The sequence below is a fragment of the Lytechinus pictus genome, chromosome 16, assembly GCF_037042905.1.
Source record: "Lytechinus pictus isolate F3 Inbred chromosome 16, Lp3.0, whole genome shotgun sequence".
Taxonomy (NCBI): Eukaryota; Metazoa; Echinodermata; class Echinoidea; order Temnopleuroida; family Toxopneustidae; genus Lytechinus; species Lytechinus pictus.
The window spans coordinates 21,104,631-21,125,736 of NC_087260.1; the positions used below are offsets into that span (position 1 = coordinate 21,104,631).

Sequence of the window (21,106 nt, forward strand, 5' to 3'; positions counted from 1 at the left end):
GAAGGTTGGTATTGCTACACAATGCAATAAAATTCTATTCTCTATTAAAAAGAAAATCCAATCTGGGAGTAAAAAAAATCGTTGAATTAAATTGAATTGTGTTGAAGATTTGCGTTTGAGTCATCATTGCAATATAGTAAGCATATGGAAGTCCGATAAGATCCAGATGACGTCAGCTACAATCATATTTACTAGGAGATAGGTATCGTGAGTAATATACCAAATCAATGATCCTTGGATGCATTCCATGACAGATGTGCGTCCATAATGAAACCCGATACACACGAGGGGTTTCAACGCAGGTCAACAGTGACGGAGCATATAACATTAAATTTCCCTCCACATAATTTATTATATAAGCTCTGAGATTCATTCGTTTTCATAATGTAGAGTGCTATAATTTAGACATCGGGTAGATTTTGGCGGCCAAAAAAAATTTGGCACCGTCGGAATGACAGGTATGATTCACCATTGACTCAGCAACGCTGTGAGATGGAGCGTTTAGAGGAGTCATGGTACATGGCATCCCGATTCAGGGTATATCGAGGGTTGGGTGACAAGTGACCCACACTCATCTCTCCCATGTCTCTCGTCATTTCTTTCTTTCCTTCTTTCCTTCTTTCCTTCTTTCCTTCTTTCCTTCCTTCCTTCCTTCCTTCCTTCCTTCCTTCTTTCCTTCTTTCCTTCTTTCCTTCTTTCCTTCCTTCCTTCCTTCCTTCCTTCCTTCCTTCCTTCCTTCCTTCCTTCCTTCCTTCCTTCCTTCCTTCCTTCCTTCCTTCCTTCCTTCCTTCCTTCCTTCCTTCCTTCCTTCCTTCCTTCCTTCCTTCCTTCCTTCCTTCCTTCCTTCCTTCCTTCCTTCCTTCCTTCCTTCCTTCCTTCCTTCCTTCCTTCCTTCCTTCCTTCCTTCCTTCCTTCCTTCCTTCCTTCCTTCCTTCCTTCCTTCCTTCCTTCCTTCCTTCCTTCCTTCCTTCCTTCTTTCCTTCCTTCTTTCCTTCTTTCCTTCTTTCCTTCTTTCCTTCTTTCCTTCCTTCCTTCTTTCCTTCTTTCCTTCCTTCTTTCCTTCCTTCCTTCTTTCCTTCTTTCCTTTCCTTCTTTCCTTCTTTTCCTTCTTTTCCTTCTTTTCCTTCCTTCCTTCCCTCCTTTCTTTCTTTCTTTCTCTCTCTCTCTCTCTATCCCCTTCTCTCTCTTTCTTTGTAAATTTATGGCTCGCTACATCATCTCGTACTCTTGACAACTCGAAAGAGCTGTGGGTAATCGGGTTAAACATTACTTCTTAATTCTCGTCATTTATTAGCCTACACCTATAATACCTCAGTCGTTTCTATGGAAACCGTAAACAGCGATACTGCTTATCCATTCTTTTGTCGATGCGTGAAAGACAATAATTTTTCACACGCCAAAAAGGGGGCTGATCAATAAAGAAATGTAGAAAATGTAGAACTTGTAATATAGAACTTGTAATTAGGCCTGCTCTTGGAATATATCTCCAAACGGTCGCATGTATCATTCCGGCATGCGCATCTTGGACAATGTGTTTTTATGGTCAAGAGCAGTCGATGGGGAAAAACTATCACTTTGGAGGTGATAATGATGTAGAAATGTATTAGCTATATCTACCATCTCTTCACATCGTCGCTTTTATGGCGTTGGAAACATTCTTACATTCATATCGCCAAGAAAAGGCGGGAAAGTCCAATTTATCTCCCCAAAACTAAACGGAGATTAATGTTTGATATTACACACATGAGGTTATCGTAATTATATACATTTTTACGTCTGTTATTCAATGTAGATATTCATATAAATATGAGTATATAAACACTGCAGACTAATGAAATATAGGCATTTTATAATAAGTGAGATTTTACACAAAAATCAACAGAATGAATGGCAACATATAAAAAGAGTCTACCGATCGAGAAAACATTCCCATGTGTAATGATTTGCATTATAACGCTTGATATCCAGAAGTTATACTAAGGCAGATTACAATTCTTTTACAGTAACGATATATATCATGCACGGAAACCGGCCTTAAATTCTGATACTTTACACACAAGTTTAGGATACTCACTTCTTGAAGGTTTCAGTTCCGACAAAGTTTAAACAATCTCAAGAATCACATGCACTCACTTAGATTTCTTCCATATCCTCAGCAAAACATGGTGCTTTAATGATATCTTAGAATGAAGATGCACTTATTGAGCAGCGCAGTAATGCTGTGAGAGCCCCTATAGTGCCAGATATCGGTTCACGTGTTTTGGCTTTATTGTTGTGGTATTTGTTTGGGCATGCATGGGACCATAGGGTGGGCCTATTTTTTTCACAAATAAAAAGATGTAACAGCTCACTGCACATGAAAGGTAATGTCCAACATATTTTATGTATGGAAGTATTGATTTTTTCAGGGTTGTTATCGCAAGGGAGGAGGGGGGCCGGGGGGGGGGGGGGGGGTTATGGGGCATATGTGTAAATTTGGCAACAAAACCATAATTTGCAGGCAGTTGTCAAAATGAAATTAATCTTTATCTTTCCTTTTTTTCGATTCACTTATCTGGGCCTATAGATCTTGTTCCTTTAGGGAATCTTATCAGTTATATAATTCTGCAATTAATCTTAATAATCGTGTGTGTGTGGGGGGGAGGGGGGGGGGGGGAAGAGAAATCTCAATAGTTCGGATAACGATACTAATACGTATTATGTACCGACCTCAGAATTCATTTTGATACAGTGGTTATAAAACACGAACAGTAAAATCTTTTCGGTCGGTATGTTTGTATCTAGTTTTACTATCCCGACGTATAAAATTAAGGACGCGCGTTCCTTTTTTTTAGAATCTATAAATTCGATAATTTCCACCAGTAATTCATGATCAATAATGATAACTCGTCAAGACGTAAACACTGCAAAAACTCCGGTGTTGATTTAACACCAGCCCGGAATCTATATATGTCCACATAAGAGAAGTGTTAAACAACACCAGTTTCATTTTGGTCTAACACCAGAAAGGTGTTTATACAACACCAATTAGTATTAAAACAGCATCGGTTTGATTGCAGTGTATGATTCCATCAAAGAGCATTGATCATTTGCAGGGTATGTTATTCATATCGATATCCTTTTGATGCAATAACATAATTAATTATTAATTTTCAAAGCAGTTCGTCCATCAACTAGAGAGAAATGATAGCTGGTATTCGCGTTTCATTTGTTATTAATGAATGAATCATACTATTCGTGTTTGATTTCCTGTGAGAAGTATTTTCTCTTGAAAGTGAGGATCATCCTGAAACTGAAACACCTGGACAGTATGCATTTAGCTGAGTTGCACTCTAACCTGACGTGGAAACAAAATACTGGATCTGAGAGCAATTCAGCTCGATCGATTTTTTAAAAGTGATTTTTGCTGTTAGCGGTATTGGTCAATAAAAGACATCTATACATAATTTTCTTTGACACATTAATTTGGTATATTTTCGTTGAACTTATTATTTTGCACTATCGAACTGATGTCAATTAGTTGTCGAGGAACCGGTGGGGGGAGGCTTCAGCCCTATCTGATCGTGATTTCCTATCTGGGCAGCCCCCCCCCTCACTTTCGACTCAGTCCCCCACCACTTTAAAAGGGTTCTTCGTCCAAAATTCAAATTCAAAATTTATAATAGTATCCTGATATTGAAGGATCATCATCAAAACGAAACAAAATTAATCATAGCATTCAAATTTTATCAAAATGTGATAAGGAATACAATAACAACATAAGAAAAGCAGTAAAAAATGAAAAAGATATACATGTTTATCGTGTATATACGATAACAAACAGAACGAGATGTTATGCATGTATTTTTTTGTGAGTATAGGCCTATATTGTGTTTATTTTTCATGAGGGACTCCCTACACTGCAAAAACTCCGGTGTTGATTTAACACCAGCACGGAATATATATATGTCCACACCAGAGAAGTATTGAAACAACACCAGTTTGGAATCAAACCGGTACTGTTTTAATACTAATTGGTGTTGTATAAACACCTATCTGGTGTTAGACCAAATCGAAACTGGTGTTGTTTAACACTTCTCTTGTGTGGACATATATAGATTCCGGGCTGGTGTTGAATCAACACCAGAGTTTTTGCAGTGTAGTATGCTTGTAGCATTCGATACAATCTTAAAGGACAAGTCCACCCAAACAAAAAGTTGATTTGAATAAAAAGAGAAAAATCCAACAAGCATATCACTGAAAATTTCATCAAATCGGATGTAAAATAAGCAAGTTATTACGTTTTAAAGTTTCGCTTAATTTCACAAAACAGTTATATGCACATCCTGGCTGGTATGCAAATGATGAAACTATGACGTCATCCACTCACTATTTCTTTTGTATTTCATTATATGAAATATGAAATATTCAAATTTTCTCCTCATTGTCAAGTGAAACAACGATTAATTCCTCTCTGGACATATGGAATTAACATTGTTTAATACTATATGGTTCTGTCAAGTTGGTCATTATTGTCAAATCTATAAAAAATGAAATATTGTATAATTCAAACAATAAAAAAACAAAAGAAATAGTGAGTGATGGACATCATCAACTGACTCAACTAGTTGTGCATTTCACTGTTTTGTGAAAAATAAGCGAAATTTTAAAATGTCATAACTTTCCTATTTTACATCCGATTTTGATGAAATTTTCAGCACTATGCTAGTTGATTTTTCTTTATTTATTCAAGTCGGCATTTTCCTGGGGTGGACTTCACCTTTAAAGAGGGGGGGGGGGGTATCAAGGTACAAGAAATGGGTGTGGCAAGAAGGTTTAACCATGACCTACTCTAACTGTAATATCGTTATCATAATGATCCATTGCGATAAGTCTATAATGCCCCCTTTAATATTTCTCTTTTATTATTTATTGTAAAAACACAACGGGTAGTTTCACCGGAAAAGTCTGAACATAAAGTACTTGATATGATGCCAACCATCGTAGCATGAAATGTAGAGAAAAGAAGCAACAAATATGATTAAATGCATACATTTTTAATTCACTGTAATGTTGCAAATTAAAATAATGGAAAACGGCTATCAGTAGTTGGTAGATTCTCGCCGATAAACGAGTCAGCAAACTCAGATCCCCCTCCCCTCGATGTACCTCGCATCGACTACATGAGATAGTTGATTGAGTGACATCATTACTTCATCCCAGGGGAAGGGCATGTGGGGCACTTACCCACCCCTTTTACCTTCACAAATTGTAGATAGTACCCCCCCCCCTCCCCTTATGAGATTGTTTCCCTTTCGCTTGTTACATTTTTTTTTCTTGTCAGAATATTTTGAAAAAATCTCCAGAATTCATCCTCTCCCCATTTTATGAAAAGTCTTCATCCGCCCCTGTTTAAGCCAACTTTCCAAGCTGTTAGTGAATTGGGTTTGAATTGAATTGGCAGAGAGCGCGAACTGTTTACTAACAAATGTCTCTTTCTGACAAATTGATCCCTCAAGTGGGAAAAGCCGTTTATACGCCCCAGGTGTTGAAATTGTTTTGCTTTTAGGATTTTAACATACATGTTTGAGGCCCTTTGGCATGTGAGTTGTTCAACATCGACCTTTATTTAAGAATTTTTTTTTGTCAGTGAACAGATGATACTGAAGGTAATCAGATAGCATTCTCGAGGTTAGACATGTTAGAAAATTTAATGATCAGCATTTTTTGTGGTTCATACCTTGGTCACATTTTCCCTACGGCGGCCGTACGACGAGTCGAAAACAGCCGTTTCAATCATTCTTATTTAAACACCTATTATGCAGTTATGTAGCTGGTACAAAAATGTTAAAACGGCCGTTCTCGACTCGCCGTACGGCCGCCGTAGGGGAAATGTGACCAAGGTATGAAGCTCCTGCTTCATAGACATAAGATTGTACGTGTGTAGCTCAAATCATGAATACTTAACGAGAGGGTTTATAGAAAACACGTGATATTTATTGAAAAATAATCTGAGATAAAATTTTGAAAATTTCGATTTTTTTTTTTTTAAGTGTTATTATATTTTAGTTATTTATGTACCAGAAAAAAGACGCTACCACCCTTTTTTTCAATGCTAGTCCTAAATATTCGGTCAATCTGAAATCTGATACGGATAGAGTTTATACGGTTTAACAACATTTACACATTCATAACTTGTTTGTCTGATTTTATTCCATACATTTTCATCCGTGAATATGTTCGATTTTTCCATATTTTACAAGTATCAACACTTAGTTCTGAGTTTTTTTTTTTTTTTCAGCTCGGATATGTGTCACAAAACTTCAAGAAGCTGTATATATAATTTTTTTGCCGCCGATATTCAAATAATTTTCCTTTTTTTGTTTATAACAGTATACTCTATGATGGTATCAAGTCAAAACGTTTTAATTAGTTGGCGAACTTACGTGCGCGACGTTAAGTAAATATGCTGTCATGTTGCCATAGAAATCCATCGCTTTTGGCCTAACATCTTATTAAAAAAAAACAAATAAAAAGTGTAATCTAGCGAAACATACTGCGAAAACGCCGGTGTTAATTTAACACCAGCCTGGTATCTATATCGGGCCACACCAGAGAAGCGTTGATAAAACAACAGTTAACATGGTTAACTTGGTTTAACACTAATTGGTGTTGCTTAAATGTCAAATTGGTGTTAATGCCAAACCGGTGTTGTTGCAATACCTTTCTTGTATGGACCGATATAGATACCAGGCTGGTGTTAAATCAACACCAGCGTTTTTAAAGTGCATGTAACCATGACTTGCCGACCTATAACTCCATGATCGATGATCAGGATAATTTAATGATAATTTGGCAATCAGGATGTTGGCACATTTTCCTTCCGATAAAACTTTTGAAAAGAGTACCCAGCCTACACTGATGGGGATTCCTATACTGATTCCCCTTCTGGTATTTAATTGTAGAGTAAAGTGCGTACAAGATTAATTCAATCAGGGCAATGATAACAAAATTATTTTGATAACACATGATGCACTTTGTTCACTCGATATATTGTTAAAAGTATATATTGGGACTTGTGTCCCATTCACGACGGATTTTATATTTTGGGACACTTTGGTGTATTATCATGATTATCATGATTATCATATCAATTTGCTTTAGCTTAATTTAGTGCGGGGAGAGAAAGTTGATGAGGGGGGGGGGGGGTGTACCCACGAGCCAATTATGCCATCCAATATCATATAAATATTAATCTGGATATTTCAGTCATCTCTTGTAGATTAATGTGGACAGGACGTTAAATAGAGGCCCCGTGTAGAGGAGAGTCAACACCTTTGCACGTTAAGAACCCACTGCACTACTCGTATAAGAGTAGGGGGAAACCCTTGTGTAGTGGTCCACCTGCATTCCCCCCAATCAGTTATATCGGGAGGAGAGACCTGCGGGTCATAGTGACTCAGTTCGCTTTTCGCCTCCCAGGCGCGGGTGACGCCAAACAAATAATAATAATAATAATAATGATGTGAATCAGTGACGACACCGGTGGCCGGGGTCACGTGGCATTTGCCTCCCCCGTTACCCAAGACATTTTGAAGAAATAAGAGTAACACGCACTTGCCTCCTACATTTTCTTTTGCCCTCCACTTATTCCCCCCATGCCTCAACTGCTGCGAAATGCATGTACACACCTTATGAGTGAAAAGGGCATAACATATTGCATTTTCAACCATTTAGTCCGATTTCAGCTTCGTTCATCTTGCCGTAGGTCCCAATGATTTTGTGTATTATTCAGTAATGCATTACTCACCAATTTCGACGCTTCTATTGTAATATTCCCTTGTGTGGAGATCAATAATCAAATTTCTAAATGAATGTCATAAATACATGTACGTATGGAGAATTCTGTAGTCTTGCACCTCACACATTTTTATCTTTTTTCAATCGACATGCTCTCTTGATCTCGGGAACACTGCATGTCCGCTTGATGGTTTCATCCAGTATAATGTACCTCTCCCGTTAAAAAGTGGGAATCAGTTTTCGATCGATATAAGTTCACAATAGAGGGCGCTTTCAAGGTCTGAACATTAGAACCATCAACCATGTCAACGACAAACTGAAAAAAGAAGATGTTTTATAATGTTGCACAAGTAGGTAAGGGTTGATATAGTAACGTTATACTGAGCGTTGTTTTATGGAAATTGATGCGTATGCCAGTGAGTACAGTTTTGTCAATATTTGAAGGGTAGTCCAATACCCCTCTGCATGCTCTGGCACAGGGCCACTTATATGGCTCAATATACCCCCTCCCCATTTATAATACAAATGTATACGCATCCAAAAGCACTATCATATTTCTAGCACAATGGCGGCAAATTAGGTTTAAGGCTGAAATTGGAGGAGATTAAAAGAAATATATTGTAATCCGATTAAAGTAGTCATCAGCATAAATCAGTTTTGTTTCCAATTTATATAATCGATTTCATTTGTTCAATTAGTTCAACTAATCATACCGTTATTCCTGCTTTTCCTTGGAATGGGGGATAGATATTTTAAAAAAATACATGAATATCACAACACACGTACGTGAGGGTACGTCATTCAAGCGCATTTATTAAAATAAATCTCTTCACAAAATGTATACAGACCAATTTTATATTTGCATGATATCACTTTCAAACTACCCCCTCTATTCTTCCAAAATCTTGTTTCCACTGGCTCAGTACTTCAACTCCGTTGTTACAGTCACATGAACGAAACCGACTCCAAACCGACCGATGCATGGTATATCATTGGTAATAAACGTAATATATTTGGTCGTACTGCAGTTGATATTGCTGGTGTAATTGTTGCATTCCCCTGACTAATTAACACATTCTGGAATAGTTGATTTTGTCCAACTCTTCCCTGTTTTGTTCGACATTCCGCTTCTATCATCGATTTGTTTGGCATATAAATTCCAGTTACCGAAAGAAATGGAGATTGAAATTAAAGAACTGATAATGACGTCCAGTCTCTTTCAATAATATTTGAAAATGTAAAAACAAAAAATCCTCTCTAAAACGATATAAAATACAATCTTAGAGCATTGAATAGCTTGAAATATTGCACAAATATATGAAAAACCACAAATATAAAATAATAGATACTTTTTTCTTTCCATGGAAATATAAATCACACATATTTGCTCTGATACTACCAGACACAACAGCTCTAAATAGATTGATAATCAATTCAAGGTTGGCTTGATACCAGAACTTGAGTTCTTAGTGCTGTTCCCTGCTATCTTTATTTTCATAAATGATGTTCAAAATTCTCTCTTCAAGTTTCTTCAGGACTTTGTTCGTCTTCGGAAGATTGTTCAGGCCTTTCACCAGTCTCTCCGTCTTGATCATCTGCAGTTGTTCCAGGGTCGTCAACAGCTTGTGCCCCTTCCGCATCCTCTGGAACTTCCTCTGTCTCATTAGGTTGATCATTTGCTTCTTGTCCTTCTTCCACATGTGAAGCGTCCATATCATCCTTCAGGTCAGGTGCGCCATCTTCCTGGAGGACATTCTCTGAACCAGGATCGACTTCGTCGGGGATATCCGCCACTTGTCCTTCGTCACCAGCCCCACCAATATCTGTTCCAGGGTCTTGAGATGTTTCAGGATCACCCTCGTTCAACTCCTGATCCTGAGTTGTCTCCTCCTCTGCAATCTCAGCCTCGTTAGTTGGACTTTGCTTACCGTTGTTCTCACCACTTACACTCTGTTCCTCCTCTTGAGAAGCTTTCACATCCCCGTTGTCCACATCCGCTTCCTTCGTTTCCACATCAGTGTCTTCTTGTTGCTTAGGCCCATCCCCACTCTCCTTGATGACATCTACTGATTTTTCATTCTGAACCACATTCTGTTCATCTACCTTCTTGCTCTCCTGCCCTTTTCCGGTATTGTCCTTTGGTGTATCCTGAGACGCTACGACACCGTCTCCTCTTTGCCCGACTGAATCAACGTTCTCCTCTTTTGATTCGGTGATGAATGTAATTCCAGCAGGTTCTACAGTTTTGCTACTCCCTTCATTTACGACCTTGTCTTCTTTCGTTGTACTAGTCTTTTGGGGATCTGACGGTATTCCACCAGGCACTTGTTGATTTCTGGAGTTCTGTAACCTCGGTGTGCCATTCGGAGGTTTGAACGCAGGTGTAGGATGAGGAGCAACACGTGGACTGAAAGCCTCTGAGAAAGCTACGTGGTGATCTGCAAAAACAATAAGAGCAATTTTTTTTATTATAGTGACGATATCTTCAACTATTTTGGACATGCTGTACTGTTTACTTTAAATCTACAGCTGCTAAATCAATATTCTATATAGTCTATCGCCCTCTCATCTTCGCTTCATCCTACTACTAAAATACTATGTTGTCGTTACTACTACTACTACTACTACTACTACTACTACTACTACTACTACTACTACTACTACCACCACCACTGTTACTATTACTTCTACTACTACTACCTCCACCACTGATGCTACTACTTCTACTACTACTACTACTACTACTACTACTACTACTACTACTACTACAACTACTACTACTACCACCACCACTGTTACTATTACTTCTACTACTACTACCTCCACCACCACCACCACTGATGCTACTACTACTACTACAAGTGCAAGTTCTACTACCACGTCTTACATTATTGTAAATAAAATGCTTAGATTTTTAAAAACTTCTTCGACTATTCCGTCTCATAATTTTAACAGGTAATATTTCCAATCTTCTGAAAGGGTTGTTTTGTGTAGTGATGTTCAATAGTTATATCTACATTACACACCTATTTGATGATTTCGTTTTGACTTTTGCTTCTCCTTAGGTGCAGAAACCCGCCATGCGTACCACTTAGTGGTAGGTCCTGGTTTGAGTGGTAGCAACATCCGTGGATGTGGAAGAGATGAGGCTGCAGATTGCCAGTGGAGGCGGTTACCTGCGATTAACCCTGATTGGTCATCAACGACAGAGGGCTCGCTCCAGCTACGAGGCTTTTTACAAAGATTCTGGAATTGGGGACGAGACAAGTAGGAAAATATATTGGTGAGAAAAAAAAATGTGTTGACCATCAAAACGGTATTTGCAATTTGATTCAAAGCACTCCCTATAATCAGGCGAGGATACTTTGAGAGAGGGCAGGGGGCATGTCCCCCAGTAAGTTTTTGTGTAATATTACTCTCTTGTAAGAATGCTTTCAATTTGTTCTTCTTTTAGAAAGTGAAGATGGAATTAAGTTCTTTACTTTTTTGGAGTGAATCTTTTTGCATGTCACATTTCTAATGGCGACATTTAAGCATTATTGAAGCGATGGCTTCATTTCAAAGGGGAAATTCGGGTTTTATGAGGGAAACCCTCCTTTTCTTACTAGTTGAAAATTTTCTGTCAAACCGGATTGATTAACCGCTCGGGCCTCACCCCCACACCCCTCCTGGGTTGTCATGGCTATACACCTTTTACTAACCTGGTAACTTGTTGTCCCATCGACGTTCCTCACAGCATTCCTCAAAAATGTGATCTGAGAATAGAACTCGTTGCAATTTGTGACGTCTTCAGGTTCAATCTCTCCCGTCTCCGCAAACTCTCGGAAGTGCAGTATGTCGAAAGGTTTCCATTCGTCCACTGGTCGTTTGTACAAAGGTTTGGGGTTCTTTGGCACGTAAAGTGGCGGTATCCGCGGTGTCTCCAGCTCCTGTCAAGAATTAAAAATATTTCAAACTTATAAATAAACACCGATAGCATTCACACACAAGCGTTTTTCGGATTGGGTTCAATATTATCAAGATAACATTTGGTTCTCGTCGACAAAAAGTGTTTGAGTATTGTTAAAGAATGATTTGAGATTTGCCTCCTCTGGAATTTGAAAAGGCAAAAAACAATCGATACTTTGTTAATATCGTATTCAGGGGGGAGGGGGGGGGGGGTGCTCGAGCGAATTCCGCGAACCACTTCTTCGTAGTTTGCGCAGTTTTTCTTAGACTAGTAGTCATACCTTTTATATAATGGGGAAAAATTTTGGATTTGAATACAATTTCTATTCTTAACAATAGGAAGCAATTAATCATGTCTTCCTTGTCAGTTTTGATGTTGTCCCTAAAATGACTTTTTTAAAGCTTATTTTAGGCACCAAGCATTAAAGGGATGGTCCGGGCTGAAAGTATGTATAGCTTAATAAATAGAGTAGAATTCACTGATCAAAATGCCGAAAATTTCATCAAAATCGGATAACAAATAACAAAGTTATTGAATTTTAAAGTTCAGCAATATTTTGTGAAAATAGTCGTCATGAATATTCATTAGGTGGGCTGATGATGTCACATCTCCACTTGTTCTTTTGTATTTTATTATATGAAATTAGGTTTATTCAAATTTTTTCCTCCAAGAACTAGAAAAATTGGATTGACAACTGATTTAGTGCATTAGATATTTATTGCTGCAACTTATTTCATTATACGGGAGACATATTATTCACACAAGTATGAAATAATGAAAAATTAATGATTTTATGTAATAACATAAGAAAACGGAAAGTGGAGATGTGACATCATCAGCCCACCTAATGAATATTCATGACGACTGTTTTTACGAAATATTGCTAAACTTTAAACTTCAATAACTTTATTATTTGTTATCCGATTTTGATGAAATTTTCGGCATTTTGCTCAGTGAATTCTACTCTATGTATTAAGATATAAATATTTTCAGCCCGGACCATCCCTTTAATGTATACGTAGCGAGGATTGTTTGATCAGGGAGTTGCTCCTGGTTTGATGATCTTACATTTTGTATAACAGTTTTGATCTTAATATTCTCGTAATCCTTCCACAGCTTCTTGGCGCTCCTGGCACTTCGTCCAGTGGCAATCTTCGGTAGAACAACAGTTTCTCGGTCGCCGTATACGTTAGAGGATGCTACGCTGCCTGTGGTTCGACTTCTCCGATGAGGCGAAGAATGAGGGGCTTGATGTCTCAAACCTCTCATGCCGATTTCGCCTTTGCTCTGGTAATTTCGAGTCTGTGATTCCTGTAAGAAAACAAGTGAGTTTTTAATCATATTAAACATCAAATTATTTTTAAGAATAATGTATTCTTTTCATTTTTATTAATATAAAATTTATATTAATAAATATTTTTATATAATGAACTCATTTCAAAATCAGAACAACTTAAGGCGGCGGAAGCCTAAATTTGAGGTGGGGCGGTCCTCCCTCCTAAAATTTGTGTTGATAACCTTTATTTATTTTTTTTTTGCTTGTCAATTTTTTTACCTGTGTCCATCCCAAAATTTCAGGTGGACCCCCCTAATTTTTTTGGCTTCCGCCGCCAATGAGTTAAACCATGAGATAGCATATCCCTTCCTTCCCCCTTCTCATCACTTTACTATGAATTTTGTTATGAATTGAATCGATGAGTTTGATATGTAAATAATTATTATCTCTTGTTTTATGTTTGTTTATGTATACCGTATTGTATTCATTTTATGTTGCCCTGTATCACGTTCGTTTAGGACGGATAACCTGGGCCCTTTATTGTCACTGATTCCTTTTTTTTTATGAATAAAAGGTGATTTATATACAAAAAGATAATTCAATGCCATTTATGTCGTCAGGTTGGATTTCATCTTTTATAAAGTTATTATTGATCACATTGACGTGTCAAAAGAAACATAGAACAGATCAATATACATCATGATATGAGTATTGCCAAGTTGAAAACATAAAAACTTACAATCCTTAAAAAGAATCCTGTGAAATTTGTGTGGCTATGTTCTAATAAAAGAAAACTGCTATATATCAGCTTCAGAATGATCCAGAACTCTGGTAGTTTTCGTTCAAATGCTAGAATGAAAGATTGTTTGGTCTAGAATCTAGAGTAGAATATAATAATTTTCCCATTTTTAAATGGTGTCTTTTCAAATTTTAGATTCTTAGATAGAGTACGGCTCTGTAAGCAAACGTTTTTATATTGATTTATTTATTGGTTGATTGATTGATTGATTAATTCATTTATTTATTCCAATTAATATTTTAATATCGTGTCATTTGAACCTTAATATATTTCTGTTCTATTCCAGATGGTTGCGAGGCTGACTTTTGCCTCACCAGTCGATTTCGCAGTCTTGGAACAAATGCTTCCATACTCCTACACAATCCATTCGTACTTACCACCCATGGGAAGTTGTCATCATCTACAGGCCCGCGGGATGTCAAAGGCACACTCTTCATCCTGTTAGTAAGCAATTTTCTTCTACAATTGGTGATCTATAATCATAATATCAAGATATGAAAAAAGACAAATGGTTTAAATTTTTCAATTACTGATGATGATGGTAGTAGTGGTGATGTTAATGATGATAATGATGGTGATGATGATGCCAATGGTGTTATGATGCTGACGAAAATAATAATTGTGATGATGATGATGATAATGGTGATAACAATGATTATGATGGCGATGATGATGGTGATGATGGTAATGATGATGATGGTGATGATGTTGATGATAATGATCATGATGATGGTGATGATAATGATGATGTTGATGATGGTGATAATGTTGATGATAATGATTATGATGATAATTGTGATAATGACGAGGATGATGATGATGATGGTGATGATGACGATGATTAAGATGGTGTTGGTGATGATAATGATGACAAGTCATGAGACTGGTGATGATGCCAATGGTGTTATGAAAATGATAACAAAAACAATATTCATGGTAAAACTAATTAACTAACTATGACGATAATGATATTAATGGAAATGATTTAATACAATTGTCATATCCATTCATATCTGAAACGTGTTTTGAATCGATATTGAAAATGATTTTTTTTTAAATAATTTGTATTAATCTTTTTATTAATTTTGAGTCAGCCTTTTATCTTCTCGAGACCATCTTTCCTCTCGGAATGTTTTAGTCATCCTTGGTTTTGCATTAAACAGCCTGTTGTTATTTTACAACAAAGTCACGCTATGCAATTTAGTTTTAAACCCCAAAACGGCTCATATGGGTATTTAATATAACGTTATTGTTGTGGTGGCAGACAATTTCGCAGTATCATGGCAAAGCAACGCTTCAATTTCCTCACCTTGCAATTAAGCAAGTGCAATTAAGTCAAGGCCATACAGCCCACATAATGTATCCACGACGTGTATAGAAACGCCTCTTCGAAAGCACTGACTAGTGACTATCAATATGGATTTTTTTTTACGATATCAAAGGGCATATTACATGCATCAAACACGACAGACATTGTCTGAGCGTTATATTATATAGATTAAATTGCCTGCTTTGATCACGATCTCTTAAATTATTTCGTGAAAAGACGCCTCAATGTCAACGTAAAGCCAAGGTAAAGACAGGTTGTTTAAGCAATTTACATGGAAAATTGCTGAAGCGCTAATTGTATAACATCACCCTTAGTAATTCTATGAAATGAATATCAAACCCGCTCCTGCAAATTATCTAATTACAACTTTGCATAATAAGATCCTGGATGTCCTCCCAATTAATTTTTAATCTTCAGTATTTTTTCATCCATGTAGATCCTAGTTATATAGAAAATGAAAAAAAATCCCATGAATTGATTTTTCGATGTAATGGATCTAGTTACATAAAAATGTAGGATCCCCAAAATCACTTAATACTATAAATATGGTCACTGGAGCTCTGCTTATACTGACTTGCGTGTAAATTGAAATATAATATCGTCCATGATTATTACAACTGCCAGCAAACATGAATAAGTTTGCCAATTACCATCTTCATTTACAAAAAAGCGGCGTTTTGACTCGATGGTGCTGATTTTATCATATGATATGAATTGCATGGCTTTTATATAATATCATGCTTGTAAATTGTCTTAAAAGTTCATTCAGGTATGATAATTTACGTCTGGAGAGAACTTTAATTTAATCATACCTCAAAATGTATATGAAATTGGTGGGACTAGACATTAGCAGATTCTTCATTAATTTTTCTCGATTGTCTTTAAAGGGAATATACTGATCGTTTTCACACCAGTCGAATTATTGTAGTGGTTACAAGAATAAAGATCTGGCGTACATGCAAATGTACGTAACCAATGGAATAGGAAAACTCATACTTGTTTCTTTAACACAAACCGATTGGTATAAATAAGCGTTGCAGTCTTATGATCATTTACATGTATGTAAATTAAATGAAACATTGAACACTTACCTAGATAATGTAGATTTTTACAGTCGGAGATAATGATCCCGATCACCTGCAGTTTATACGTCCATGTCCATTCTGTGGCAAAGTCCTTACAAAAAAAATCTTGACAATCTTAAGACCTGATATGTTAAAATATATCCTGTTTTATATTTCAATACAGACTACTCTCATCCAGTGCTATATACTTCTTGTAAATATTATGAAAGCAACAGGCCTCTGAAAAAAACTATTTTAATCCTTCCTAGACTACTCCAAAATATAATAGCCTTCACTGGCTTTCTGTGTTGTACGGCTTTGCTTTCGACATGGATAAAGACTCTGAAATCTCTATAGTAAATACTCGCATGGCCTATAAAGAGTAGAAGTCCTCTACTGGAAACAACAATAAAAGGATAAGCTAATCAATGGGGGTTAGGGGTCGGTCATAATCCGTTGCTAGCTAGAGCGTTCGGGTGGTGTAGACTTACAGGGGGTACATCGTCTGGCAGGCGTCCATAGCAACCGGACGGTGCGTGTGTGCGTGCAGAAGGATGGGCTGCCGCGCCACCGCCGCGGCGCGCCGTGCCGTGCATGCACGACGCACAAGATTGTCGTCTGCTATGTATAGGCAAAATTTCAAAACATACATTGCATTAATCTCGGAGATGTTTAGATTTATTTGACGATTCATTCTACTGGGACTGATTTCAACCATCTGTGCAATCAAGATATCATATATTTTGAAATTAAAATTGATAGTTTCAGGCCGATAAAATAGAAAATGTGGGCCAGCAACTTTTTGCTTTGGTGCAAGAACAGACTGGTAAAATTTTGATCGTACAAAACTTGGAAGAAATAAATGGAAAATACGATAGCTCAGAATCTAGGACCGTCATGTCTTACATTGAAATGATAATAATGATAATGATAATAATAGGCATTTATATAGCGCCATCTATTAGAAAATTATACTCCGAGGCGTACAAGAAATGAAAGAATGAGAGAGTTCGGATGAGTGTCATGAAGTGCCAATAACTAATACTATTAGAAAAGACAAGAATTCAGTTTAAATTTGAAGGTTTCCAGTGATGATGTAATTCTTAAATTCAATTGTAAATTATTCCAAAGGGAAGGTGCTGCGGCAGAGAAAGCCCGCGCACCATAGACTTTTTTGAGTCAAGATGAGCAGGTCGTGATGATCTCAGGCTACGTGCTAGTGTATATGGCATGACTTGGGTCCGTTGCAGAAAGAGTTGCGTTTAAAAATCCAAGTGAGAAGAAGTATTTTAAATTCTATACGCTTCCAGATTGGTAACTAATGTAACTTTTGGGGAATTGGTTGAGTTAAAACCCTGGCAGCTGTATGCTGAGCATACTGCAGTTTAAAAAGGGTCACCATCAGTTATGTTGTGATACGATTTCCCAAACAATGAAATTTCTTGAGTAATCTTGTTTTTAATGTTTATTTTTACCATTGAGCTATTCTAGTCATTAGATTTTATCAGACTTACTTTGAAAGGTTTCCATCGATACTTGAATGGAAATAGGAATAATAATCGACTGTGTGACAATTTCAGAAAAAGCACACGGTTACACAGTGTGGTTTATGCGCAAATGTAATTTTTCACATAGTAGCTTTGTAAAACTGCATGGAACGTCTCACAGAATTGCTAAAGAATGACACGTAGTATAACTGCATTGGTTCCATAAAAGAAAACAATTATTATTTCAATCTCACACCTTCTCTCCTCTTAGCCTCACTCTCTCTCTCTTTTCAGACTATCATCCATTTTCCCCCGCCATTGTTTGTTTCCTCAAATTTGTCTTTACTTGTTTTCAAAAGAGCAAAGTTCGGACTACTTGATAATTTTGCACAATACCTCAAATGAAGAACAGATTCTCTATAATTTCTGAAGTGTGTCATCCCTACGATTTACATTTTCCTTTTTGTATAATATTCTTAACTATTTATGGTAAAATGGTTATTCGCTTACTCATGAATTGTTACTGTTAGTATTTCTATCGTGAATAAAACTAGCCAACTATCATGTTATGTGATTTACGAAATGGTGTGTTGTTTGCATTGGATTAAATTCTGTTTCTCATGTAGTCAACCTAGAAATGGAAGATTTTTTCTTCTTCAAATTTTTGAATCAATTCTTTATCGAAAATGCATTGAACCGGAGGTGTATTGGGTCTCATTTAGCTTTCCACCCGAGTGTCATATAGCAAATTAAGAGCCTCAAACAGAAGCTTCTTGGTCATATAGGCGATTTCTTTTTTCTTTTTTTTTTTCGTTTTGCCGAGCAATGTCATAATCAGCTTCTATCATTTTTATTCATAAATCTTGCGAGGCGGTAACAATTTTCAGTGACAAATTTCGATTGATATCTTGCCAAAGGACATTCGTACCACAGCGGGACCATTTTCAGTTAAACGATATCCTTATTTTAATTTACCACTCACTCGGGACTCACTCCTTTCTCTCACACCCCTTTTATCTCTCCCCTCTCTCTTGCTCTCTCCTCCATCTCCATTCTCATCGCTCTGGTACATTTTAAGCCAACAAATATTGCACATTAGCATGTATCATGTCTACGTACATGATGTAAATGAGATATATCATGGATATATATCATTTTGCTCTTTTTAATCACTTCTCTTTAAAGGAAAAGTCCACCCCAACAAAACGTTGAGTTGAATAAAAAGAGAAAAAATCCAACAAGCATAACATTGAAAATTTCATCGAAATCGGATGTAAAATCAGAAAGCAAGAAAAGCAAAAGGAAGCAAAAAACACAGCTCTTGTGTTGTATAAGGCTTTAATCCAACCGATATTTGACTATTGTACAATCTGGAGAAATGGCAATAAAAGCCATCTAAATCGTCTCCAAGTTCTACAAAACAGGGCACTGAAATCTGTCTTAGAAGTAAACAGTCGATTTAGTACAGCGAATATTATATGCCATTTTAAAGGTTAATCAATTCAACAAGAGATGGAACAATCAGTCAATTTTTACCATTTTTAAATGGGACAATAATCTAGCTCCATCTGTCCTTTGTACTCGAATCACACTTAAATCACGAGAATATCTTCTAAGAAACATAGACCGACAAATTCAATTACCGAAGCCTCATTCTAGTTATCTAAAAACAGTCCCATTTATTCAGCTTCTAAATTATTCAATAACCTACCCGCAACAACCCGATTAGAAGAAAACACGACTACATTTGCACGTCTCATATCACTTTCTTAATGTAATTCTCCACCCCGATCACCCTTGATGATACCGCATTATATACCTTTCTTTTTTATGTTTAATTTTGACATAACTTTGTATATTATTTTCGTCTATTTATATTTTATTTTTGTTTACTCCAATTTTACTTTTGCCAATTGTATTTTACCCATGCTTTGATATATTTTGTTTTTCGTTCTTATTTTTGGATGCTTATTTTATGTTGATATTATTTGTTATCATTTGTCCACGGCCTTGCTGAAAAGAAGCTTCTAGCTGAAAGCAGGCTTTTTAACCGTGATTAAATAAATAAAATTCAAAATACAAATACAAAGTTATAACATTTTAAAGTTTCACTTAATTTCACAAAACAGTTCTGCACATCCTGGTCGGTATACTAATGAGGACTGATGACGTCAGCCACTCACTATTTCTTTTGTTTTTCTTTTTATAATATGAAATATTATAATTTTCTCCTCATTTGTCAAGTGAAACAACGATCGATTCCTCCATAAACATGTGGAATAAGCATTGTTTAATACCATATGGTTCAGTCAAGTTGGTCCTTATTGTCAAATCTGTAAAAAATGAAATATTGTATAATTCAAAAAATAAAAAAACAAAAGAAATAGTGAGTGAGGGACATCATCGTCTGTCTCATTTGCATGTCACTGAGTTGTGCATATCACTTTTTTGTGAAAACTAAGCGAAACTTTAATGTTTAAAATGTCATAACTTTCCTATTTTACATCCGATTTTGATGAAGTTTTCAGCGTTATGCTAGTTTGATTTTCTCTATTCAAATTAACATTTTCTGGGGTAGACTTGACCTTTAACAAAATTGTCTGAAAAGAGCAAAATGAAACAGGTAACTTACCTGCTTTCTTTTGTAAAGTAGGATCCATACAGTGTAGTGTTGTTCGAATAAATTTTAGTGCTGAGTTTGACCCTGGCTACGTTTCTGTGTTAGATCCAAGCTGTGACGTAAGGGTCACACACCTCACACTGCAAAAAACGTCGGTGTTAATTTTAACACCAGCCTGGTATCTATATCGGTCCACACCAGAGAGGTGTTAAAACAACACCGGTTGGGCGTTAGGCTAAAAACCAATTTGGCATTCAAGCAACACAAATTTGTGTTAAACCAATATCGATTTGATTCTTAACTGGTGTTGTTCCAACGCCTCTCTGGTGTGGACCGATATATAATACCAAGCTGGTGGAAAAAAATTAACACCGGCGTTTTGCAGTGCATATGTTTTGAGAATCGCCCATTAAACTATTATCAACCATGCTAATCTGCTAAGATGACTTTATCTAAGGAAATAGTAATATTCGCCCCTCTATTTTCATATTTGCTATTCGCTCTCCCTTTATTTAAAAAGCGCGATTTTGTCACTGCTATTCAGCAGTGTTTATATTTTCATAGTGCAATCAAGTTTTACTGGAAATTATGTTTTATATCCACAAGTGAACATATTTTGTTATTTCGTGTTCTTTGTATACGAACGCGTTGCGATCAAAAACTGACAATGTTTATTCATTAATTTGTTTAACTTGAGGGTAAGTTGTTTTCACTTTGTTGAGTAAAGATCTGGGGCTTGCATGGACATAAATTATAATAGCTATAATGCAATGAACCTTTTATGAACTTGCCCCCCCAAAAA

The 21,106-nt window shown here is 36.5% G+C and overlaps 1 protein-coding gene across 2 annotated transcripts; it reads right to left on the bottom strand.

Annotated features, from left to right (window-relative positions):
- Window positions 1-8,562: 8,562 nt before the first annotated feature.
- Window positions 8,563-16,720, bottom strand: LOC129278516 (uncharacterized). Of its 2 annotated transcripts, XR_010296056.1 has the most exons (7): window positions 16,225-16,720; window positions 14,181-14,276; window positions 12,797-13,039; window positions 11,481-11,708; window positions 10,806-11,025; window positions 8,908-10,217; window positions 8,563-8,842 (listed from the first exon to the last, which is right to left on the bottom strand). XR_010296056.1 is itself a non-coding variant. In XM_054914669.2 (6 exons), the coding sequence occupies exons 2-6, from the start codon at window positions 14,238-14,240 to the stop codon at window positions 9,301-9,303; spliced, it is 1,668 nt and encodes a 555-aa protein (XP_054770644.2). In that variant the 5' UTR covers window positions 14,241-14,276; window positions 16,225-16,678; the 3' UTR covers window positions 8,563-9,300. The 2 variants fall into 2 exon arrangements, 1 of the variants encoding a protein (XP_054770644.2); XM_054914669.2 differs by having other exon boundaries at window positions 8,563-10,217; window positions 16,225-16,678.
- Window positions 16,721-21,106: the final 4,386 nt, after the last annotated feature.

Excerpts from the sequence above, each read along its gene's own strand:
- LOC129278516 (XM_054914669.2), bottom strand. The coding sequence starts at position 14,240 with ATGAAGAGTGTGCCTTTGACATCCCGCGGGCCTGTAGATGATGACAAC. Across the intron at positions 13,040-14,180 it reads ATGACAACTTCCCATGGGTG|GAATCACAGACTCGAAATTA; the intron begins GTAAGTACGAAT and ends GTTTTCTTACAG. Across the intron at positions 11,709-12,796 it reads TCAAAACTGTTATACAAAAT|GAGCTGGAGACACCGCGGAT; the intron begins GTAAGATCATCA and ends AATTCTTGACAG.